General features: G+C 34.1%; 1 protein-coding gene across 3 annotated transcripts in view; it reads left to right on the top strand.

Annotated features, from left to right (window-relative positions):
- LOC118185024 (putative RNA-binding protein 46) overlaps positions 1 to 26730 on the top strand; it is a 113219-nt gene that overhangs the window by 74056 nt on the left and 12433 nt on the right. The window contains exons 2-4 of one of the 3 annotated variants that reach the window (XM_085820228.1): positions 10152 to 10326; positions 18640 to 18817; positions 22726 to 22825. In XM_085820228.1, the coding sequence (XP_085676354.1) occupies positions 10152 to 10326; positions 18640 to 18817; positions 22726 to 22825 (453 nt within the window). Of the gene's footprint in view, positions 1 to 10151; positions 10327 to 18639; positions 18818 to 22704; positions 22826 to 26730 lie in introns of all 3 variants that reach the window. The other 2 variants (XM_085820227.1, XM_085820226.1) reach the window with 2 other exon arrangements.

Below are 26730 nucleotides of genomic sequence, written 5' to 3'. Positions count from 1 at the left end.
GTTAATTCAAAAGTATGAAATAAAAAAGTTCGAAATATTCGTCACCCTATCTTGCGCTCACAAGTCATCATGCTAAAGCGCATCTGTGCAATGTTATCGTCATGCAATGATTTGTAAGTGCTTTATTTTTTATCACGATATTTTCGACGAACGATGTTTTTAACTGCGAAATATTTTAACCGCTTTATTTTCGGCGACGATGTTTTAGAACTGCGAAGTTTTTTTCTTCTTTCTTTTTTCCTACGATGTTTTGTGCGATGTCATTTTAGCGCTGCTTTGTTTTCTCCGCAGCATTTTCGTCAGCGATGTATTTGTTGCGATGTTTGGGGCGAACACCGAAATCGGTGCTTTCGAATCGACAGTATTGGATAAATATTTAAACGGCTTGCTTTTATTTTCATTGTAATTGTCTAAATAATTCTTTATCTAAATTTTTTAATCCACTTATTGATAATAATGAGTGGATTAAATTTTCTTAAAAAGAAAAGAGCTGCAGTATGTTCCTAACAACTAAACTCTTTAATAGACTGAAAATTCTATAAATGATCCTCTAGAGCTTAACGAGTCTGTAGATGATATTCATGATATTCTTAACCAAGCGATAGATAAAACAGATTTTCTCAGTGAATTGGATAGTGATGTTGAAAAATTATTAAGTGGAAGAGAATTTTAATTGGAATTTGAAATTTTTCAATATTATCAAGATAAGATAATAATGTAGAAGAGCAGGATTTCTAAACGAATAAAATATCAAGAATTAAGATTCTATTATGAGTTTGAATCCTAAGCAGGTTAATGAATCAAATACTATGCCTGTTCATAATTTGTTAGACAATGGCTCAATGAGAAATTTTAATTCGGACATTTTAGAGAAGTGTAAATTACTGGTTATTAGAAAAGAGACGTTGTCATTCCTTTTGAGTTAACCTGGGCAAAGAATGGACACATAATGTGAAAATCAAAATTAGAAATGAACCATCCCTAAACACAGAAATAGAAGCTTTAGAGACGAATCAAATAAGTCCAACTAATCTATCTTTTCCAGAATATCGTCATCTTTAATTATCATCGTTAAAGAATTAAAAAGATTACAGTTGGCTTATTCTTGTGAATGCAAAGACAAAAATGTTGCTGTTCTGATCGGTGCAAATTGTTATCAAGAAGTAATAACAGATAGAAATTTCAAAAATAGACTTAAAGCTTCTAAAATAATATATGGATACTGCCTTTAAGGCCAGACTGATTCTAATGGTAAATTGTTAAATATGGATATTGTTGTTGACGATATATTAATCTTAGTACAATTAAGGCAGTTCTGAGAATTCGAAACATCGGGAATTGAACAACAAAAGGAAAGTTTTAAAACAGATAATGCTATGTTGGGAATTTTAACAGAACTTCCAAATTTAATGAAGGGTGATATGAGGTTAAATTATCTTGGAATGAAAATTCGTCTGGTTTATAAACAAATTCCGTAAATGCAGAAGCTCGCCACAGTAAATTAGTTAAAAGATTGAGAAATGATCCACTGCTTCATCAGTAATATCCGACCCTTAAAGCGTTTAAAAGTTGTTATGATGAAGAGATTAATCAAAATTCTGAAGAAACCGAAAGATTTTACTACATGCCTTATCAACCAATTTTACGACCTGATAAACTTTGTTTTTCATGCATTTAGCTGTTCAAAAAAAGAATTCTTAAAATATTGCCTCCTCTCCCGTTCTAATTTTATTCCATCTTTGTTAGAGACATTAATACAATTTCGGGAACACATTATAGCATTTACTGTGGACACCGAAGAATTCTTTGTCACCCGAGGATGTGAGCCCTTTTTTGGACATATAACTGATGAATGTAAAGAGTCCAGAGCGAAAGTGCTTAGAATGACTCTTATTTTGCTTGGAGCTGCAGCCAGCCTATTTTGGTGTCCGCCGGAAACATCGCGGACGAAAACGTCGCGAAGAAAACAACGCAAGGCGAAAACGTCGTGGTACAAAGCATCGTGGGAGAAAATAAAGCAAAGAGAAAAACATCGCAGTTCTAAAACATCTTAGTACAAAATATCATAGTCGAAAATAAAGCGGTTCAAAAACTTGGCAGTTTAAAAACATCGTCGTCGAAAATATCGTGCTAAAAAATAAACTACCTACAAATCTTCGCATGACGATAACATCACACACATGCGTTTTCAGGATTTAAAAGTTGTAAATGCATGTTCGTATAATGATTTGGGAACGCAGGAAGGAAAGAGGGATTCTTTTACTTCTATATTTCATATTTTTGAAATTACTAATAAATTTTTGCTGAAAAAATAAGAAAGAAACTTAAGCATTTAAAAATGAGTAGAAAATTAATGCAACTTATAGAGCTTAAATTTACATAGTTAATTAACAAAGGTTATTAATAAATTTATATTTTTTATAAAGTTTTAGTGATAATTTTTTATGCAAAATATAGTTTAAAAATGCTTAGAAAAAGGAAGCTAATTAACTGCATAAGGTCACCTCTGTAAAAATTGCTTAGTTAATGATCAAATTATTTTCTTTCACATTTTGTTAATCTAATATTATTTTAGCGAAAATTATATTTTGTTTTTTTTTTATCGTTTATCCTTAACGTGTCGTTAACATTTTCATGTGTAGCGTGCAGTAAATTTTTGAATGTCAATTTTTTAGTTACTACGAAAGTCAGATATATAATATGTCACTATGCGATTTGGAAAACGCATGTGTGCGATGTTATCGTCATGCGATGATTTGTAGGTACTTAATTTTTTACTGCGATAGTTTCGACGACGATGTTTTTGATCTGCAAAGGTTTTTGAACCTCTTTGGTTTCGACCACGATATTTTGTACTACGATGTTTTAGAACAGCGATGTTTTCTCTTCGCTTTCTTTTCTTCCACGAAGTTTTGTACCCCGAGGTTTTCGCCTTCCGTTGCTTTCTCCGCGACGTTTTCGTCTGCGATGTTTTTGCCGCGATATTTTCGGCTGTAATAGTCTATTTTTGCTCGATGCCTTCATCAAACACCCCATAAATACCTTTGAAGAAACAATTAGAAAGCAAATAAACAATTGAACGAATGCTTATATGTAGGCGATTTAGTAGGCGACGATGAAGGAAAAAAAAACGAATCTAAACTCGTATATAAAGACATTAAAATATATTTAAAACTACCAGTTCCAACACGCAAAAATAAAAGGCCTACCGTGGAAATTTGGAGTAAGATTTTGATGGACATGAAAATGGAGAAATCTTAAGGTTGCTAGAAAAAAAGTATCGGGATATAACAGAATTATAATCAAGATTTGTTGAAGATAGAATCGCAAAGTCTAACTAATCATGTCGAAGAGAAAACAAAGCTGATCATGAAAAGGGAAGTTCTTAAAACTTTTAGAAAAATTTATGATCTCAAGAGGATCATAAATCCAAGAGATTTTAAGCCCATTCACTGTTAGGGACACCAGAAATTTGGAATCTCGTTATAGACTGGGATGATCCGTTGCCATCCGACTTTCAGAATTAAATGAGAGAATGGTCTAATGAGTTATCTATCATACTATAAATATTCTGCGATGTTATTTCCAAAATAATAGTAAAGATAAACTCAGAGATGCTCAAATGTACCTTTCACTGACGCACGCAAAAACGCACATGGAGCTGCGAAGTATCTCCGATATGTCATAAACGACGGGGCAATAGGGAGCAGTTTTCTCATTTTCAAAATCAGAGTAGAAGAAGAAGCTATCTCTTCCAAAACTAAGGGAAGCACTCCCTGGAGCAAAATTAGCTTCAAATATAAGAAAATATTTAGGGAAGGAGTTCCAGATTTTATGGTCTATATAGAAGCCCGAATATCGAAAGAAAGCTATGGTAAATTCGGCCGTAAGAAAGCACAAATGTTTCATTGAGAACAAGTTTATCAAACATATTCAACATTTAGTTAATTGGTTAAATCGTTTCTTGGTGTTCAGGGCTTGTGAATGATGGTTCAATCAATCCGCCATAAGAAAAAAAATAGTTGTTTGAATGTATTGAAATGCAGAATGCAATGAAGGGCTAGTCAAATGTGTACAACATTCTGAAATTAGCTGACTGTTGTCGAAACGATCAATTGCAAGTAAATAGCAAAGTTTTATCTTTAAATGTACTTTTTGACGAAGATTAAATTTTGCGAGTTTAAGATGTGTGAGATTAAGTCTCTCCAGTCTTTCAAAAGTTCAGAAACAACAACTGATTTTATCAAAAAAACATCATTTCACTGAATCACTCATAGATAATTTTCACACGGAGTCTTTTCATTTGGGCGTTCATACAACCCTTTCTCTTATTAGACAATTATGCCTTCTGAACAAGACAGAGTTAGACATGTTATTAATCAAGGAATGACTTGTTTTAAGCATAAAAGTAAACTGTAAAACATATAATTTGTTATTTACCTAGAGGTAACGTAATAACAGTTAAACCATTCGAAAAAATCGAATTTGTGTTTGCCGGACCAGTTATTACAAAACGTAATTTGAAAAGATAAAGTGCTATTTTAAGACCGTATATTGTAATAGTCATATTTTAGTGCAAAGGTACATTTAGAAATATTATCAAATTTCTTATATTACATTATTGAAATATTATCAGAAACATTTTTAGCACGTCTCAGAAAATTTATTGCAAGATATTGTAAACTCTCCATTAATTTGAATTGGTAACGCTACAAATTTGAAGGCAGTGAAAATTATCCTAACTTCATTAGATTTTTCAAACTGAATCCTGCTTATGTCTTATTCACTTCTGTTGCCGATTGATTAGTTTCGAAAAGGTATAATATGGAATTTTATTTCTCTTTTTTCAACGCATTCTGGTGGATACTGGGAGGCTAATATAAAATCAATGAAGACAATTTTGGTAAAAGTCTCGACAACAGCGATTTTTAACTTCGAAGAGCATTGTACATTAATACAAGCTTCTTTGAATTCTTGGCAATTATTACCATTTTTCGCTGATCCAGCCTTTAACTGCTAGTCATTTCCTAATATCAACTACAATTTTCTCGATACCTGAACCAAATACTATAGATTCCTTGTTCTTGTTTTCTATATATACTTTAATTCAGAAATGTCGAGGTGATTTCTGGAAATGTTGGAGTATGGAATACCTCAGCAATTTGCCTTGTTAATTCAAGACGGAATCAACCAAAATCCTACCTTAAGGTAGAACAACTAGTTTTACTGAAGTATAAAAACAAGATTCCTGCGAAGTAGAAACTAGCTCGCACTGAAGAGGTATTTTTCGGTCCGGGTGAACTAGTACGAGTGATGAACATCAGAATATCAGAGTCAGTCTTTAACCCGAGACATGGCCAAAGTCGTCTCACTTCTGTTGCCGATTGATGTCGGACAACCATCCAGCAGGAAAATAGACAATTTTCCCTACCGCTTAAAGGCGAAAATTAGTAGAAGCGTGAGAAATGCATAATTTTTTTAAAAATATTTAAATGTTCTTAAATGCCATGATAATTTAATTAAAACAATAATAACTGCATATATGGTATCAGTGTATATGGACTACTTGAATGCCGTGACAACTTCACCCTATTGGATAGTACAGTTACGCAAGCAACCAATAAACTATCGGCGATAAACAGACACTTAAGCCGCATATAATAAAGATGATTCTACGAGTTTTAAAATTCTACAACTTCTAAGCAGGGTTGCATGTATTCTGTATATTCGCATAAAGAAAGAAATTGTTTTAACTTTTAAAATTACTGTTTAAAGGTTTTTTGATTTCACATCATATAGCAGAATGAGTTCTATTTTAAAAATAGTGATATTACAATTGAAAGGCTTTTGCATTTTAGAATAAGTGAAATGTTTATCCTTTGTTTCTGTGCAATATGCGTTTCGAAGGTAGTGGTCGTTACAGTTTCATGAAGTTAACTGAACATTTATGCGACGATATCAGCAATTCAATAACACTAGTTGCCTATGTAAAAGGAAGGGCTAAGAATAACCAAAATTGTTGAAAAAAAACGGTAAAGGAGAGAGTATTTCGAGTTTAGCCTACTAAAATTAACGAATCACGCTAGTCACAAACTTGGTAGGCCGCGACCAGCCATTTGGAATACTTTCGCGATAGCTAATCGTTTGGAAGATTTTGATTCTAATTACGCTTACAGATAATGCAGAATTTAGAACAAAATGATTATATAAAATTTATTATAATTTTATAAATCTATAAGAGAAGCATTGTAAAAAGAAAATTTTGTCGCTCATCTAATATTTAGCAATGAAACAACATTTAGTTTGTACGGTTTGTACTGAACCGCCACAGTTTTGGCATGAAGCATGGAAGATTTTCATACTTCTGTAGAACAGAAGCATTATTTTCCTCAACTTAACGTCATCAGCAACATTTCATAGACAAATATATATTGGTCTCTGTTTTTTTAGGAAATGTGACGAGTTTGAGGTATCCTGATATTTTGTAACTGAGGTTGTTTCTTCAAATAATTCTGCTGTTGGACTGATTAACTAAGAAAAATGTATCAGCCTTGTTCGAATGGCTATCGAGGTCTTTCGACATTACGCGCAGAAATGTTTTAAGTATATTAATGGCCAATGCTTACGTACATCTACCGTCAGAAAAATTAAAGTAGTTCTAGGACTGTATTACAGCTGTATTGGTGACCATTAGCGGAGAAATATTACAAAAACAGAATTTCAGTATCTTTTAGACGCGTGTCGTGAAACAAAGAACATCAAAGCGTTTATAATGCTATGACTAAAATCTGAAAGATATTTGCTTAATTTCGTGTAGTCCTCATTCATTTTGTTTTCAATACTTTACGAAATACAGCCCGGTGAATCATTTGTAATAATCTCGTACAGTGGAGGTCCCGAAACTTATCGCAATTATATCTGAAGATCCAAGCACCAATTAATCAGTGGTTGATCTTCAAAGGCTAAAAGCACTAGCACGTTTCAGTTTGAAAAGAACTTTAAATACGATACAAGAAGGCATACTCTGAGTAATACGTTAGAAAAACTACCAAGATTATTTCTTCTGATATCTTTTCCAACCGATAATAATTTTTCTTTTTATTCTTTAATAACAAATATTTCTAACATTAAAAATCAATTTTTACTCAAATATTTGACAACATACTTTGATACTGAATATTTTTTAAAGAAATCATATTATCAGCTTATTTTAAATGAAAACATATTCTTTTTCTCTAAGGTACCATAATTAAGAGGTTATGGTATGGTTTGAGTAACCATTAACATTCCTACATAATTTTAGCCGTCATATTCAGTGCCCTTAATTATAAAGAATGTATAAGCGGATAATTTTAGTGAAGTGCCATTTTTCACAAAAGTGTTGTCTATTTATTCAGACTGTTTCTAAATGCCATTATTGATTATTGTTTAAATCACAGTCGTACGTTCGAGCAGAAATTTAAATGTCTTGAAACATATGTGTTTTCTCTACGTCTTATCTTGAAGCGTTTGTCAGCATTTCTCAAATTTATAAAGATATGTTTTTGAAAGTTGCAAATTCTGCAATTTGATTTCAATCTAAGTATTAAATCAATTTGCTATGCCATCATAGTCCGTTAGATTTCTGAGAAAATCTGATTAAAATAAAATATGAGAATTAAAGAGAATATTACTTGAAAAGAATAAATTTTATAAACCTCTTCTCCTTTCCTTCTCCTTTTTGATGTGTTATTCTACAGTTCTATTGCACATTTTATTACGTATATCAATTAGATATTATTATGTTTCAGTAACATAACTATTATATAACTAATGATCGTATTTATAAAACTGAATAACAGATTCCCGTATTTACTGGAAAATTAGACTCCATTTTTTTGCTTAATTTTCGATCTAAAATTTGTAAGAATCTTAAAGTCGGATATTTTAATACATGACATAGCAGTATGAAAGCAAGGAATTTAATTTTTGTACTATGTAGAAACATATTACACTGTTTAAATATTAAATGACCCAAACATGTAATTACCGTATGTACATAACTGCCAATAACTATTACAGTCACGTCTAGTTGAGAGATTTAAGCCTGTATCTAATATATGTGAAAGGTGTTTTCTCAATCCTTTCTGCATACATTCGTGGTGTAAGTGGAAGCACGCTCGACGTATATTCGGGAGACACGGAGATCGAATACCGGGGAAGGCACTGCGCACTTTTCACGTTTTAGCATCACTATAATTTAGTGACCCTATGTATTGTTACTGGTATGTCTGAAAACAAATACATACAAATTTATCATTAATTTTTCTTTCGCTGCCACTGTGAAACATTATACTTAATAACGCAGTATGCTTTTAAATCTAATCAGAAGCAAATGGATTCTAATCAAAATGATGCTGTGGTCAAATATTTGATTTCATTTTTATTTCTTAAAATTTATTTTAAATCGTAAGAAGAAGGTCTTATATTCGAAGGGCTGTGATTTCCAAGCAAATACGATACATATCTATAAGTTTCACAAAAGATTTCCGAAATACAGAATTCCATTTACACAAGGTATACTTTATTGTTGAATATATGTAACTGCACTGCTTTTATTCTTCAGTGCTGTAATAAATGATACTACAAAACCTTTATTCAAAAATTCTTCGATTACGGATTCACAGCTTGGAGGGGATTTTATGACTAAAAACTAAAAATGATATTTACGATTTCTAATTAAAAACTCTATATTACTAAATAAAATTAATTAAAAAATGGATTTCAGTCGTGAAATTTCCGACATTTGTTTCAGGATTCGTTTTCGAGTCTAAAATGATATGAATTGGAAAATATCAAAATATTAAAAAATGTGTTACTGTTTCCAAAAAATAAGTGCTTAAATAAAATAAGAAGAATTTAAAGATATATGTTCCTATAAAATTTCATAACTATCACTATATTTTATTTTAATTCAGATGATAGCGTAAAACATTGCAGTTAGATTTTTTTCCCAATCAACATTTCATGTTATGCTAGCAGAAACTGGTAGCAAAATGCTACAAGTGCAATATGCTACGAGGAAAGCACATAAAATTAGTTTTTTAATGTTTCTGTTTGTTTTAGGAATAAGGAACATATTTTCATAATATGGTAGATAAATGAAACATCTTAGGTTTAAAATGGTAATTACCGCGAATCTTTATTTTTAGAAAATAATATCGCGAAAGCAGTTTCGCGATATTATTTTATTCTGTTACCATCACTAGAGGTAACCTATTCTGTTACCATCACTAGAGGATCATTATCACCTCTCTTTCCCAAACTGGAAAATATATATATACATTTGTTTAGATTTAGATTATTATTTAATGACACTGAAGGAATCAGGTGGTGTCAGGCTCTTGTATTACCCATGCGTTGAACGAAAGCAATAATACTTCTACTGTTGCAGAAAACATGCAGTACTTCATTAAAATAAGTTTTGTATTAAAAACATTAAATTTTTTTCAGCTGAGATAGTCCTCAACTAATGTAAAAGTTACATTAATTACAGCGTGTATTAGTTGTATTTGCACATACGGAAATCGTCTACAAGCTGGCAATATGCGGCTGATGTTTGGAGAAAGGACTAACGGAAGAGTTACACATTTTAATTTTTAAGAGACCCACATGGCTTTGCTATGGCTTTGGTATATCCGAATATCATTTTGTGTCTCATTGCTTATACATGGTTCCACAAATAAACGACCTGAATTGCGGAACCAAAGAAATTGCAATATATTTACAAAATATTGTTTATTAATTCTAACCAAAATTTACAAGCTTTCTCTGATCTTGAAGTATGTAAATTCTAATTAAACTTTCTCTTTTTTGACAGCAGTATGCCTTTTTCATGGCAGTATGCTTTTTGATGTGTGTCCTTCTTCTAATAGAAGTTCCTTTTAGCGCTTATTAAATACATATAATGCGTAAAAGTGTTACTATTCAAGTGATTTTGAATAACATTACTTATCTAATTCTTTAATGGTTAGATGTAGTTAGATGCTTCCCCCCGAAATGAAACTTATTATTTGAATTATATGATATTTCTTGCCGTGCATTAATTATCAAAGCATTATCAAGAATTTAAAGTATCTTAAATTGTTTTCTTCTTTTTTTTCCATGTGTAGGTGACAGTTTTGTACGTGAGGAATTTGATGATGAACACGACGGAGGAGAAATTAAAAGAAATCTTCTCTATCACCGACACATTGAAAGTAGACAAGGTGAAAAAATTGAGAGACTTTGCCTTCGTCCACTTTAGAACAAGAGAAGACGCTGAAACCGCTCTCGAGAAACTAAACAGTAAGGAATGAGTTAGTACAAGTTTGTTTTTGCTCTGAATTCAGCACTTAGATTAATCAGAGCAATAAAAAAAACTCTTTCCTTCTCTGAGAGGTAATGAAACTGCAAGGTGAATGCCCCCAAAATTTATCAATGAAATGTCCCAAAATATTTAGTTCAATTTATTACGAAACAAAAATAATAAATATTTGTAAAAGTAACTAAAAAGGGATGAAAATATTTTTCGTAGCAGCACTCATATATTCTGGTATGCGTTCCAAAAGATTGCTGATCTTTTAATTTTTTAGCTGGTACCACTGAAATGTAATCCCGCTTGTAAAGTAGAAGAAATAATGTGAAGAATTATTCTCTAAGGTGATGTTTGGGAGAGTTGTTTGAATAAAATGAGAATTGAAATTTGTACAAATACCTCACAAAGAAATGTTCGTTTACAGTAAAAAAGAAAGAAACTAAATTTTTAGGTTGTGTAAACTTAATTGAAAATTAACAGTTAAGGAAATAATGACGTAAAGAATTTGTTGATTCGTATTTCTGTTCTACACACTGAGGAAACGAAACTTCCGATGGTTTCCAAAATCATGTAGAATTTATAGCATTGGTCTTTATTTATGAATTTATTCACCATGTGTTAATGAAAGGAAAATATTTGTTTTGGAATACTACTCCGATTCAAATACAGAACTCTTGAGAGACATTTTTAAAAATATGCCTAAAATAATCTCTAGAAATTAAAAAATACTTTTTTAATGTTGATGTAAGTCGGTGAAAAATGTTCCGCTATTTTTCAATAATTCAGGCATTTACATTTTGAAAATCGTTCATCTTCATTTAGTAGACAATATTTTCGAAATAAGCCCTCAAGGAAAAAGCGAAATGGTTGTTAAATATGATGACCAGCGAGGCTGTCATAGATGTCATATTTATTTGCATATTTTCCGCCTTGCGTATTTTCGGCTCCAGCATATTGTGACAAGGTTCTGAATTTGTTTAAAGTTTTCACATAATTTTGCGCTTTTTCAAGGCTTTCAGAAAGCGAGGTAGACTAAATTTTAAAATACATTAATAGACGTAATACTTGTTTTCCTCTCACTAATTGATTTTTTCGAGGAGTTTAGATGCACGGGCTCAAACTGATATAGCACAATAATAGTAAAGATCTAATTCAGAAGTCAAACAACAAAAATCAGCGTTATATTTACAAAATTTTCACAGGACTAGTTCGATGGTTTTACCGAACCACCATCCTCAGCTGCAAAATCGCAAATGAACAAGATAGGAAATAATGATTAGATAAGATAAGAAAGCATGGACAAGAATGAGCAAGTGGGACAAGAATAAGCAAGTTTGTTCTTTGACTTCTGAATTCGAATTTATTCGGCATGTTATTGTGTCTTAATAATAGTAAAGATCTTCAAGAAAACGGGGTTATCTAATGCTCTTAATGGTTCTAAAGATCATTTCACGTTAAGAAGATATACTGATCGGTGACGAAGATGATGATAGTGGTGATAATAGCGGTAACTTATAGCAGACAACACAAGCAGGAGTTCCAGCAGCGTCAAATGATTTGAAGACTTGGGAGTAGCGGTGGACAACAATAAGAAGGCAGCGGGATTTATGATATAGGGAAATAAAAATGAACTTATCTTATTATATACTGTAATATTAACATTACTTCTTATTCTTATTGGAATATGGATTTCTTTTAAATAGGTAATGCTGGTTAGTATTTGTAATTTTGTTTTCTTTTTCATTCAAAATTTCCGAAAATGCTTTTCGTAAACACTGTTTTTAGTCTGAGCTAATAATCTGATACTGTTCCGAAGCTTAGTATCCTTTTTCTTTTGTTATCTTTCTTCTTTACTTCATATTAGATACGTGCATCACGCGGACGAAACCGCCGTTTTCCTTCAACAATTAAATAGGTAATTTAGAATGACCTTTTGAGAATTCCCTTATTAAAGTATCACAATGTATTTTCTCCGTCCTTCCAACATGCCTTCGTGGCGTAACGTTTAGCACGATCGGCGCGTATTCGAGAGGTCCAGGGTTTGAGTCCCGGCGAGTGAATTACTCATTTCTTCAGTTTCCTAATATTGAAAAATTCTAAGTTACGCTACAGTGGCACCCGAACTAAAATACTATGGACAATCATTCGCCACCACCCGCATTTGGAGATTCAGTCCCCTAATCCCCAGTCGTTCTTTAAAAGGGGGGAGTATATTGCAGAATTATTAGGATATTTTTGAAGTAGGAGAACGGGAAAATGAGCAATGCCCCCAGTGGCGTAGCGAGGGGGGCAAGGGGGTGCATGATGCCCTGGGCGCCGCTCGTAGAGGGGCGCCAAATGGTCTCCAAACCAGATTTTCCTGAAAATTTCAGTTTTTATTTTGATCGATTTCTGGAAAATATATTTAAAATTAATAACTATTGTAATATAATTAATTATTTATTTTCTTGATTTGTCTGTTAAAATGTGTAATAAAATGTTTGCAGTACATCAACCAAAACGTTCTTTCTGACCACTTTATTTCTCCAAAGTAGAGATATATTTTTATTTTTTTAAACAAAATGCATGCATACCTCCCGCTTTTTATTTTAAAACGATAACACGACCTTGTCCGGAATTTCTCAAACATATTTAGTTTTCAAAATTCGATTCCATAATTCACATAGTTTTCGACGTCACAGCCTAAAACTCCAGTACGTTTTAGGTACGCCACGGAACCTAAACCTCCACTACAGATCTATAGAGAAAATGTTTTTCCAAACCTAAGAGTCGCACTTCAAATACTCCTTACTATTTCATTATCAAATGCTAGTTATGAACGTTTGTTCAGCAAATTAAAATAAATTTTCACATATTTACAATCAACGATGGGACAAGATCACCTAAGTCATCTAGCATTTTTAGGTGTGCAAAGAGAAAAATTTGAAAGGATCGACTTCGATGAAGTAAATGATAAATTTGCTTCATCCAAGGTAAGAAAAATGTATGCATAATAATTAATTGTATTCGTGTATTACATTATTATTAATAAATATAAGTGCCCGACCAAGTCGAGGTGCACGTGATTGAAGCAAGATGAGGGCAAATTAAAATTTTTAAGTTGGCTGGTGGTGTGTCTGACAATTTTAGATCTTTGGCACTCCAAGCATGAACGTGTCCAGTTGGCTATGTCCTTTTGCATGCTAGGCCATACGAAACGTTGCTGTATCACTTTCCTCGAAGCCTTGATGTCAGGATGTGATAGACGATGTAACTGTCTAAAAATGGCATGGCGAAACCCGGAGGGAACATAAGGTAGAAATCTTGAATCCTGAACATCACAATAAAGTGATTTTCCAGGTGACAGCTGCATAGGCAGCAAGTTGGGATTGGTTGAATATTTGCTTTTTAAGAGGGTTTGTATAGTTCTGAATCCCGGTCTTGTTCATCTGCAAGGGCAGCAAAGTTTATTGGCGAAGGAACGGCTAGTTCTTCAACAGGAGACAAGGTGTCTGCAATATTCTGTGAACCCTCAATATAACGGATATCTGTTGAAAATTGCCCTATGAAGTCTCGGTGTCTAATTTGACGAGGAGAAGCTTTATCCGAACACTGTTGAAAATCATAGGTTAAGGGTTTGTGATCCGTGAAGATCATGAAAACGCGTCTCTCTAGCATATGTCGAAAATATTTGACAGCTTCATAAATTCCTAATAATTCTCGATCGTAAGTGCTGTATCTGGTTTTATGCTGGTCAGAGGTTTTTAGAAAAATATGAAAGTGATAACTCCATAATTCTTGATCTTTCTGTTGTAAAACTGCTCCTATATCTGTTGTTGATGCGTCAACGTGTAGAGATATTAGGTTACTTTTTGGAAGCAAGAGAGATTGAAAAATTAGCAACCACCTTCGCCGAGAATCTAACCGCGGACCTCTGCAGTACTGGCCCAGCGTACAGAAACACTACACCACGAATGTCACGCTAGGAAAGCGGGAGAAATACCTTATAAACGTAGAGTGATGATGGCTTAGATGCGGAAGGATACTACAAATTTGATGCCGAAATTAAATAAATTTTGCATTTTTGGAAAGCTTCGCGAGATTCTGTGGTCGTTTTTCTTGCTTCCAACCAAAAACGAATTTGTGTGGTTGTTGCATGAGGTAAGAAACGTCGATAAAAATTGAGCATAGCAAGAAATCTTCTTAAGTCCTTCACTGTAGATGATTCTGGCATATCGCGGATAGCGGTGACTTTGGAAAGGGTCGAACGCCATCGGCGAAAATTTCATGACCAAGAAAGATACTCTTGGTTGGCCAAAAACGTATTTGGAAGGATTAAGGCTGACACCGTACCTTTGAAAACGTTCAAAATCTGTTCTCAAATGTGATAGATGTTCTTGCTCTGAAGAGGAGGCGATTAAGACGCCATTAAAATAAGGTACACAAAAGTCGAGGCCGATTAACACCTGATTCAAGAAGCGTTAGAACGTTTGAGCAACACTGCATAAGCCAAAAGTCATGACCGGAAACTCAAATAGTGCAAAAGGTGTAATAACCGCAGTTTTTGGAATATCAGCTGGGTTAACGGGCACTTGGGATACTCCCGCTCAAGATCAAGGGTTGTAAAAATAGCTTTTCCCTCTAAAAACTGCATACAGTTTTGAATGTGCGGGATTGGGTAACGATTAGGAATTGTAGCAGCATTTAACCGGCGATAATCGCCACTTACCATTTCGTTTCCGAACTAGATGGAACGGACCGGCCCATGAACTTTCTGAAGGATGGCAAATTCCCTGTTCCATCATGTATTGAAATTCCTCTTTGGCGGCTTTAAGCTTGTCCGGAGGTAAGCGTCTTGCTTTAGCGTCAATTGGAGGTCCGTTAGTTTCAATATAATGTAGTACATCGTGCTTTGGTTCGGAAATATCCATAATTGGGCGCGTGATTGTAGGGAATTCTCTGAGAAGTTGATGCCATGGGGAGTTACCCGAAATCAGTTTAATGCTCAAATCTTGACTATTGCGTATTACTCCCGGATAAGTTAAGTTGGTTGTGGAATCTATCAAGCGGCGATTCTTAAGATCGACAACCAAAGAAAATTATTGTAAAAAGTCAGCGCCAATAATAGTCAGCGCTATTTATTATTGCTATTGAAACAATAGCAATAATGAATGGCCATTGGAAGTTGCGGCGCAATCCTAAATCAACAGATATCAGGCGTTCTCCAAAAGTTTGAATAGGAGTTCCATTTGTTACATAAAGTTGTAACTTGGTAAGGCGCTTTTGTTCGTGTAAAGTGGTGGAACTACAAAAACATCAGCCCGGTGTCTACAAGAAACCTTAAGCCCGAATTATTTTCGATGACGAAACGGCGTGCAAAATTCCGTCCGCTGTCGTTCACGACTTCGAGCAACGGCCCTTCTCGTTTCCCTGGTCGTTATAACGACACGGTGGGCGGCGTTTGTTTGCCTTGTTTCCAAATTTGTGGTGGTAAAAACAAATACCCGGAGGAGGGCTTTCATAACGTTTCCTCAGTGGGCTACGACGTGTATTTCGACACGTGATGTGGAGCGGTTGCGCTGAAAAGGTTCAGCTTGTATGGATACTAACTGAGCAACCTGTTTGGACAAAGAACCAATTTGAGCCTGTAACGCCACAATACCTGGACCAGGAGCCTGCACTGCGTGTATTTGCCCTGGAATGGTCAGCTCGTGAATTTTATCAGTGATTTCGAGAAGATTTTTAAGTGGCTCGCTACTGGCCGCTAAAATGGTTTGCATGTTACATGGGAGTCTATTCATCCATAATGTTTTAAGAATGTTATCCGTTAGGTTACCGGCGGCTAAGTCTGACATTTTAGACAGCAAATGAGAAGGCCTCATATCACCCAACTATAAATCGTGCAACAGCTGCTTGATTTTAACTGTCTCGGATTCTTCATAAACAAAAATTAGTTTTTTAAAAAAGATTTGTATTTGTCCGTCGCCGGTGGATTCAAAATTATTTCACGAGCTGATTGCAGTACCTCTCATTCTAACGCGGCAATCGCTGTATAAAATTAAGTTTCGTCGGCAGTAATGTGACTCAAAAGGCGGTGGCTTAATTGCCACTCGCGCAAATTGTGAAGCAGCATCGTTGTCAACCACTTTAGATCAATCAAATATGTACAGAATATGCACAATAACAATATGTATAGAAAAATAATCAATGTGCATATAGGACTATATAGTTTCTTGGTACTTGAAATCAGAGAAATTGGCGGCTCAAATGCAGCAGACGATACATATATCCGCTGAAATTATGACAGAAATATGTTGACTCACCGGAATGCTGCACAACGCTTGAAATCACAGGTGAAATGTTCTTACTTGCATGTCATCGCACTGGATAACTTACTGGTGCTCAGAATTTTGACATATAAACTCCATATTCGTGCAACATTGTAGGTTGCTATTCGTAATAAATACAGGTCAACGATTACGGTAGAACAATTTGAGACAGATCGTTAAATAATAATAACAATTGAATAGAATAAATGTTATTTTGTTTTTGGTTGCTATGGGTTACCAGACTGGCAGAGTTGAGTTGTAGTAGGCAAGTTGCCACATATCTATATATCTATAATGTATATTAAACTTTTAATTGTTTGAAAATTATACTTTTTAAAAACACTTATATAAATATGTAAAATAAATAACACGTTTTTAACTAATTCTAGATCATCGTGTCTGATTTTTTCGCCGACACAGATGCATTTCCGAATTCAAGGCTAGTGTAGTTAGGTAGTGACTATTCTTAATATATTTTTGAGTATTTTGTGGCAGATTCAGCATTTTATTATTATTTCCATTATTTTCTTATTACGAATATATTCTATACATTATATTACTGAAAGTTTTTTTTTGTGGGGGGGGGCACCAAAAAGATATTTTGCCCCGGGCGCCAGTTATGCTTGCTACACCACTGAATGCCCCCGCCGCTACTCGAACTTGGACATCTCAAATACGCGCTGAGTGTACTAACCATTACATCATGAAGGCATGCCGAAAGGAGAGAGCGAATAACTTATTTTCTCGCTCCTTCCAGTATGTCTTCGTGGTGTAACGGTTAGACTACTTGGCGCGTATTCGAAAGGTTCAGGTTCGAGTCCCGGCGAGGCTCATTTTTCATATCTTCTGCTCCAAATAACGTAATGATTCTACAGTGTGAAATTTAGATAACAAGAAAAAAGGAAGATCAAATTTGAAGAAATCCATCTCTCTCTGTCTCTAAAGGCAAAACACATATATTTAGTAATTTTACTATTTAAAACACAAGCGTTCTCCGTAAAAATGTTTTAATCATGCAGTAAATACATTTAATACTCAAAGACTATGTACTTTTATATATACCTTTTTAGGATTTTTGTTTCTTGAGTGCAGCACTCAAACTGACAACTCAGTTTTATCACCATTCCTTAACACATATTATAAAAAGTAGTTGTTTGTTTCTTTTTTTTTTTTTTTTTTTTTTTTTTTTTTTTTTTTCTTTATTGAATTCATTCCGTTTTTCGTTATTTGTTATTTCTAACATGCGATAAAAGATTTTCATATATTAATGTTTCTAAAACGCTCGTGAAACTATAATTTGGGTCATAATGAGAGAAACGCAATGTAAGCTACTTACAAAAACCTCCGTTTCTAAAGTTTCAGTGCAATACAAATCTTCGTTTTAACATTCAATAAGATAACTATTTTTCGTGACATATCATACAATCCAGTTTCGCAAATTGTTTGCATTCCTCAATCATTATCCAGTGAATGAAATTCCTCAATCATTATCCAGTGATTCCGTTGATTGAATTTGTGATGCTAATGCTAAATTCCACTAAAGAATATGCAGTTGATAACTGTTTTTACATGATTCCACAAAACATTCCGGTGAAACTGGGAAACTGAATGATGAGGCCAAGATACTGCTCTTGTCCGCAATGGTGCGATTCGAAAGCTGTCACAATCCAAATTATGGTAACTTTAAAACAATTTACTTTCAACTTAGATTATAGTTTCATCGCTATCTAGTGCACAAAAATTTTAAACGTTTAAATTTATGCAAGAACTTTCTAAACAATCTGTATTAATGCATATCTATTGTTTTCTATGCAGAACTTGAATATTTTAAGGTAGGCTAATGGTTAGAAGAATAAACTATGATAAATAAGAAAATAAAGTCTTTATTCATTTAATTTATTTATTTATTTATTTATTTATTTATTTATTATTGTATTGTTCTTATATTTTGTAATCCCGAAGGTGTTAATATCCATACTATGTGTTGTTTTCTAGATGTAGAAATTGACGGAAGCACAGTCGAAGTGACGTGGGCTAAGCCTCCCGACAGAATTTCAAGGCCCAAATGTCACTCCAGGCCACACCAGCCTATTCCAAACATGGGTCCTTTTCTCTATGGACCACAAGGATTTGATTCTTACACCGCACATATTCCTTTTACGAATTGTCCCAGGTGAGTTTTATTTCTTTAATGTTTTAAACGTTTCTTTCTTTTTGTATCCGGTGTTCTTCTGTATCCAACTTGTTTTCTATGGACTTCTGAAATTGCTTTACTATTTCAAGGAACCGATTTTAAAATAAATAATACTGTTGCATATGCTTTTGAAAAACTTTTATCCCGATTTTATTGAAATCACTCACTAACATAAAATCTTTCAGCGTAGATACTTGCTCCCGAGAGAATTATCTCCATCTTCAGTTTTTTAAATGCCTTGATCTTTACATTGAGAGCATGTAAACATTCAGCAGTAATATTTTTTAATCAATACCAGACTAAAATTTAACTTTTCATGTCCCAGCATATCAACTTTCATTTCGGAGTAAATTTCAATCTCGAAAAAATGAAATAAGCACTAACAAGTTTGAGGTATGGCAATTTTAATATTTTGAAACGTTTGGATATTCCTGTTAACATCACTTGCGGTTTTGAAAGCTACAAACCGGATTAACTTTCATTAAGGTATTCTAGACATATTATGAAGTACTTAATCAGTACGAAACTGTGAAAGTATGCATATATGCATATCACCAACAATAAATCAAATATTAAGCTTAATGTGATGATATATAATAAAAGAAATTTTACGTACGCCTACATAAAACTCCAAATTTAGCAGCGCCTACATCAGACACCAAATCTAGCAACTATGTTCCTGCACTCAGTTGTGTTCAAAATAAAAGTATCATTTTTAAACAATAATTATAAAACTGTTGGGTAAAGACTGTTTAAAATTTTACCGTGTATAACTATTTTCACTAAGCATGGAGTAGAATTCTGACATGAAAGCTAGAAATTAGGAATAGTCGGTAATAACATTTTGAATATTTAGACTTATGACAGATTGGACACAATTGGATTGTTCACTGTGTAGAGACATTAGGAATTTTGGAAAGCAGAGAGATTGAAAAATGAGCAGTGCCCACTCCGGAACTCGAACAACGGACCTTTGGAATACGCGTCGAGCGCGCTGGCCACTACACTACGAAGGCATGCTAAGAAATTCCTTATATTCTTGCTCTTTGAAAGGGAGACTGGGGTTTAGAGGACCCAATCACCAAATCCTGGTGGTGAAGAATCGTCATTCACCACCTTTTAGTTCAGGCGCCACTATAGAGACATTAGGTTATTTGGAAGCAGGAGAGACGAAAAGTGAGCAATGCCCGGAATTCGAACCTCGGACTTCTCGAATACGCGCCGAGCGTGCTGACCACTACACCACGAAGGCATTCTAAGGTAGCGGGAGAAATATCCTATAACTGAACTGAATGTTCAGCAAACATATCTACTATGAAAGCTTCATGAATATGGTCTTCGTGGGAGAAAATACTTGCCCTGTATCCCGCTTTTTGTGTTTCCAGAAGATAACGTTTAAGTCTGTGTTGTCTTTATCATAAATGTCACCAAGGTGACTGGCTTGATCACTATTCACAGATGAGTACAAATACCATCCAAATAGGAGTTCTGGGCAGAACTTTATTTGCAGAAACCCTGAGACATGCATCCTGGAACCTCATTATTCATGAAAAATGCTGTTTCTGTGGTGGCGGTTGACCTGAAATATGAGAAACGCCTACATCAAACTCCAAATCTATAACAGAGGTTCTAGACAAGGAGCTGAAGTACGTAGATGAGGCTTTCTATCTCAAAAGTGAGGCTGTTTGCGGATGCTTTTGGTTAAAATTTTTCATGGATGACAATACTCGACAAGTTGCTACTTTCAGACTAAGGCAAAGGTTCTGAACCATTTTACCCCATGCACTCCTTTCAACATTACTAGATGGGCATTCCCCTTCCCCTCCTTTCCAGAATTCGAAACATTCACATACATTTATTTAAATTTAGATTATTTTTTATGTGTTAATATAAAGCTCAGAACATAATTAAGTATAGAAGAAGAAAAGAGTAATTAAGTATAGAGTTAAGTATAGAAGTATAGAGTTAAGTATAGAAGTATAGAATAAGCATTAATAAGTATAATTAAGTATAGAAGAAGTATAGAAAATATTGATTAATGCAAAATCTTTAATAGGTAAGTAAAAGGTTGACCCAATCCCACCCGAAACTATGAAATTTCTCTCTGGTTGACTAAAGATATGTTGTTCGAATGACCTTGACTCGAACAAATATTCGCCTGATATGTTTATCGAAAATATGCGATATGCCTTAGACTGGCGAATTATGGAAAGACATTATTTTTCTGAAAACCTTCAGGAACTCAGATCTACTTTCTCTGAAGAATGGCCTTTGATCCCACAAGCTTTAATTAATGTTCTAATTAGTAATATGAAAAGAAAATTTTATGTCTCTCTAGCAAAAATTCTCAAAGTGTGCATTTTCGTAAAGAATTATGTCCTTATAAATATTTATATATAATTTCTACATGTCGTTTTGCCCTGTAATAAAGGTTCAGTAAAATTTAAATAATTATCCTTAATTATTCTATAATTTCAGAAAGCAGCGTACATATTTTAAATATTAATTTTTAACGTTAACTTTCAGTGATTACGATTTTTGTTCCAAAACTTGCTTATTATATCTCTTTGAGCCCTAATTCTTTTCTATCAATAAAAATAAATAATCAATAATACTTCTTAATAATAATGAACTTCAATTAATTAATTATTATTCTCTAATTATTTTTAATTTCTTTCTTAAAACTTTCCAGATTATATAACATGATTTTAATTTTAAATCTTTGATTTTACTAAGCCTATTAAATCCCTAAGATGACATCCAAGCAATACACAGACCTTTGTTGTTGATCATTTATCTTTCGCAAAATCTTAAATTACGTCGGATGCCCCCCCGAGCTCGATTCGACTCCTGTTTTCAAGATAAAGCCGAAGCCGTACATGAAACGGAACTGGAATTTCTTTTACGTAACTGAACCGCAAATTTAGTAAAAAATTCTTTTAATATCAAACATTTATTTTAATAATACACCATAAAATTTGATTCTATCTTCTTAATGAACGTCTGTCTCTCGCTTCGGAAAATAAGCATTTTGATATAGTTTGAGACTTGTAAGGAAAGGAAAGCCCCACCGACCTACCGACATGTCAAAGACTTATTTTTCTGGAAGTGCAATGAATTTATGAACCTATGTAAATTTTTCATTCCCGAAAGTGCTAGAAATGATCACGCTTGTCGTGCATGTACAACGGTAGTGACTTTCCTTGCACATACAGACCTTTTGGAAAGATGTAACCAAATAAGAACAAAAATTCGAAGCAGTTTTTTCTCCTGTCACATTCTGCTTGATAGATGTAGTAATTATAGCGAGAGTAGATAGCGGTAAAAAATTGTTTTACTCTTTTCTTTTTGTTTTTATGCCTACATATGTATCTCTAATATAACTTCCTTCCATACATAACTTCATTCCATGAATACAGAGAATGTTTTCAGCATTCTCCCTATTCTCAATATTGACGCTTACTCTTTTAGTCTTTTTCATGGCTCGCTGGAAAAAATTTTTTACTATCATCTTTTGAAATCATAGTAAATTCAGGACTTCCGCCGGAATCCGCCGTTTCTTAGTTTTTGAATTAAATTGCAATTCCAGCCATAGCTCCAAATATGACGAGCTCCGGTATTTTATTTTATTATTTAACTAGGCATTATTAAACTAATGGTTTAATAAATTGTTATTTATCTCTTTACATTTTATTACGTTTTAATTTCTAATTAGTAATGATTATTTATTTATTTATTTTGCTTCTTTTTTTTCTGATCTGCATATTTAATATATTTATTTAGCATATTTAGATAAAGTAAATATTTAGATATTTATCATTATAAATCACTTAGTTTAAGTAATGATAGCAATGTTTTACAACTAGCAGGAGTGGTCTTTTGTACAGGGTACCACCGTTCAGAGGCAGAGGGAGAGGTGCTGCTGGAATGAGGCGATTTAGGAACTTCAATTCCGGTGCAAATCCCGGCCACTTCAAACCTCCAGAGGTGAGTGATTTTATGTTTTTAGAATACAAACCTTGCGATAGAAACCATTGATTATCAAAATAAAGTTGTTGGCACTCAGATATAAGCTTAGATTATTTGTTGGTGTTTAAACAGCATTTAATATTAAAAATTACGGCCGGCATTTACAAAGAGCTATGGTAGGATCAAAGATCAAACTCAAGAATCAAAAATATGTATAGAATACAATACATTTATGATTCTCCACCGTTTCATGCTTGTCTTTCACTGTTCTTTTAAATTTTTTTAGTTCTAGACTCTAATTATTGCTAAATTTCATTCAAATCCCTAGAGGCATTAAATTCCAGAATATAAGATTTATGCTTATTGTTGCTTAAACGATTGAGCACTGTAATTATTTAAACACTGATTTTTCTTTCTCCATGTGTTCCAAATATAAACTTGCTGCTCATTAAATATAAAAAATATGAAGCTTTTGATGCCATTATTAAAATCTCTGAAAATTATTAAAACCCTTTCTTGAATTGTTTTTCATGCTTTTTATCGGACACAAAACTGAAATTCAAGATGCATAAATGGCCTGTGACTAAATGCACAATAGTCTGTAGCCTTATCTTCATATGCGTAGATTCGAATGGATCAGTCAACTGTTTGTGTGCCCGATTAATAAATGTCCGAATAACATTTCATTCTATATATGTTACTGAGATTAAACGTTTTATTAACAATTTTAATTAAAAAGTTTGAGAATGTGCTTATGAATACATATACACACGTGTGCAAAATTAAGACCACTTTAATTAAGACCAATAATGTCTGTTTTACTTATTGAACCAAAGATACTAATTATGTCGTCGAAGAGTTATCCAAATAATCAGAGTCGAATACGTAAGCGCACACGTGCGTGCCTGTGAAGCAGTCATCGTTGAGGATATAAAGCTTACGAGGAGTTTTGGGCCATTTGTTTACTGGCAGTTCTTCACGACATTCACAGTGTTTCTCGCAATAGTTGCGTAGCTATCAACGTATGATGGATTTATATGTATATCAACGAGTGGTGGAATGAGATGGCGAATTGTCGGTAAATTGGAGACCGGCTAATCACAGGAGTAGGTGACTACAGAGCACAATGTAACCCCCAGTGCCATTTTCAATTTGTGGAAACAGTTTCAGGACACTGGATTTATATCGAGAAGCTTTGGACAAGGTCGGCCGGGATCCAGAACAATGAATGAGGATCGTTATTTGCCCTTTTAGCGTGGCGACATAGGACTGCTACAGCTTCACAGTTCTCACGTTAGCTGTATGTTGCCACTGAAACCCGAATTTCATAGTCTACAGTTGCCCGAAGGCTTCGTGAGATAGAACTGTACGCCAGAAGATCCACTGTTTACGCTCCGCTCGCTGCAGCGCACAAGACAGCGCGTTAGGCGTGATACAGGCAACATGCGCCTTGGACTACATTTCGGTATAGAACGGTCTTTTTACAGATGAGTGGAGATTCAGAGTGGACACTGATTCTCGGCGTATCTGTATCTGGAGAGCCTGGGACATAATTTCATCCCTCACTCATCAGGGTAAAAGATTATTACGGTGGTAGAGATGTAATGGTATGGGCAGGCCTTATCTTGCCCGGCTGCACACCCTGCATGTGTTTGAGAAAGGCTCCCTGACTTCAATGGGCTATACAGAGGAGTACTTAGAGACATGTGTTTGACTTTCAGAGGCGCAGTTGATCCTGGGTTACTGTTTTTGGACACCAGTGTTTGCCCTCATAGTGCTCAGTCTATCGCCAATTATCTGGAAAGGGAGGATATTTTCCACATGTACTGACAGCCAGATCTTCTGATCGTAATTCTATACAGCCTGTCTGGGCTCTGTTGGGAGCGCAATTTCATCTCACCATCTCTCTCCGACAAAACTATCTCGCTGCAGGAGTGGGATCGCCTACTACAAGGACTCCTCAACTGCCTCATGTCCACACAGCGCGCGACCTGTGTGTCTGTAAAAGGGGACTCTACCCCATATTAGGCTCATTTTCAGTTCGATATCATATATATGGCTAGAGGTATGTTCATACTCAATTTCATTAAAACCTGTGTAGTTCTGTAGAAATATAACATAATGTGCAAATTCTTTTAATTTTGCACACAAGTATAATATTTTTTCTACATATCGCTATTCCGAATCCTCCATTTCATATAAATTTTGACTTTAATGTCATGTTCTTAAGCTCATATTTGTTTTTATACGTGATACTGCCCGAACATATCCCCAAGACTTTTCCTTAGGAAAGGTATAGCATTTGAGATAACAGAAATTTAATAGTTACATTCAGCTTGCAGTCTCCATTGCTTCTAATATTTGTGCGTTACAGATTACAAGAATGCACTAATTAATAACACTTTTTACTGTTAAGAATGAAACTTGAAAAATATTTAAAAGCTTCTCCTTTTTTACTTTCGCTAAACAACTCGAAGAAACTTCTTCGAGAAGTTTATTGTTTTGAATTCGTGGATTTCGCGTCCTAACAGAATAGAAAGTAATTTCCACTTGATAGAACTACTTGTTGCAAACTTCGTGCGCAAGTGATCAAATGAAGCAAATGTTCATTTACGTTTTGAATATTTAAATCTTGCTTTCTTTTCGCCATTGACAGAACAGCTCGTCCACTGGGTAAAGTTCTAATCAACAAGACCTTTCCTTTAACGTAAGCATTTTCTTTGTTAAATAAGCCCACATCGCCACATATGAGTTAATTTGCAAAACAATAACGTCATTTTTCTTTTGATGTTATGATTTTGTAAGGTTCTCGAGAGCCAATTAAACGCACGCACTATAAAGCATTTCGAACATCAGAACATACAGCAATTTTTTATTACTTTTGCGATAACGGCACGGGATTAGACTGCCACGTAATTGACGCAGGATCGAATCCTAAGGTCATTTATCATATTCAAGGGCGTAAGAAACCCAAATGCTGCTGACTTCTCATTGGTGTTAACAGATGGCGACACGACACAAGCATCCACATACGGAGTGGCACCAAGTGAATATAACACTTCGGGAACACTGCAACTTCACTCCTAAAATAATTCTTTTAGCCTTTTGAAATCTGTAATAATCTTAAAACCTTTAACTCAGTCTTCGAGGTGTTAGACAGCAGTTTGAAGTTTTCAGATGCATTTTTTATTACTTTAATTAACTGTATTTCATATTTTACTATTTATATTTATTTTATATTCATTATTCGCATTTTTCACAATTCGATTTTTTAAAATTACTTCTTTCAAATATTTTCCTTAAAATTATGTTTAATATTTTATTAATTATCCTCGTTCCTGAACACAGCCGTACTGTTACACAGACTGGAGAAGACATATGTCATTATCATGGTAGATATAATAGCAGTCCCAAGATAGATTTCCTAGAATATCCGTTTGAGGTATTGGCTGAATAAATAATATTTCATTGGTTCCTCTGTCTAACTTCCACTCTTAAGTTGTTGTTGAAACAGTTAACACATCCATTTCTCACCTATCTAATTCAATTAATCAAAGTGCTGTCAGGGATGCGCACCAAAAGTGTTTTATTAATCGATGTAAATAATATTTCCTATCAGTAGTGTTCTTGATATTTTCACAGAAATCCGATAACGCAGGTGATGAATGATTCTTCTGAGAACCAACCATACTGAAAGTAAAGTCCCTTAATTGCCTTTAGTGCAAGTCTTACAAGCATGCTAACGAGTAATGCAATCTCTTTCACAATTATAATGATATTTATGTAATTCTTCAAATGATCGATCTTTCGTTTGAGAAAATTGCTGCATTTGGTAATCTGATCCAAATAGAATTTTTCTAGATTTAAATTTATCAAAGGTACAAAACCATTTTGTTTATAAAAGGTTTCTTTTATAGTGGAGA

Source organism: Stegodyphus dumicola, chromosome 7 (assembly GCF_044657685.1).
Source record: "Stegodyphus dumicola isolate Sdum_Otavi_A_Nest chromosome 7, ASM4465768v1".
In the NCBI taxonomy this organism is placed as follows: Eukaryota; Metazoa; Arthropoda; class Arachnida; order Araneae; family Eresidae; genus Stegodyphus; species Stegodyphus dumicola.
Note: the sequence above shows the minus strand (reverse complement) of the source record. Positions and strands in the feature narration are given on the sequence as shown.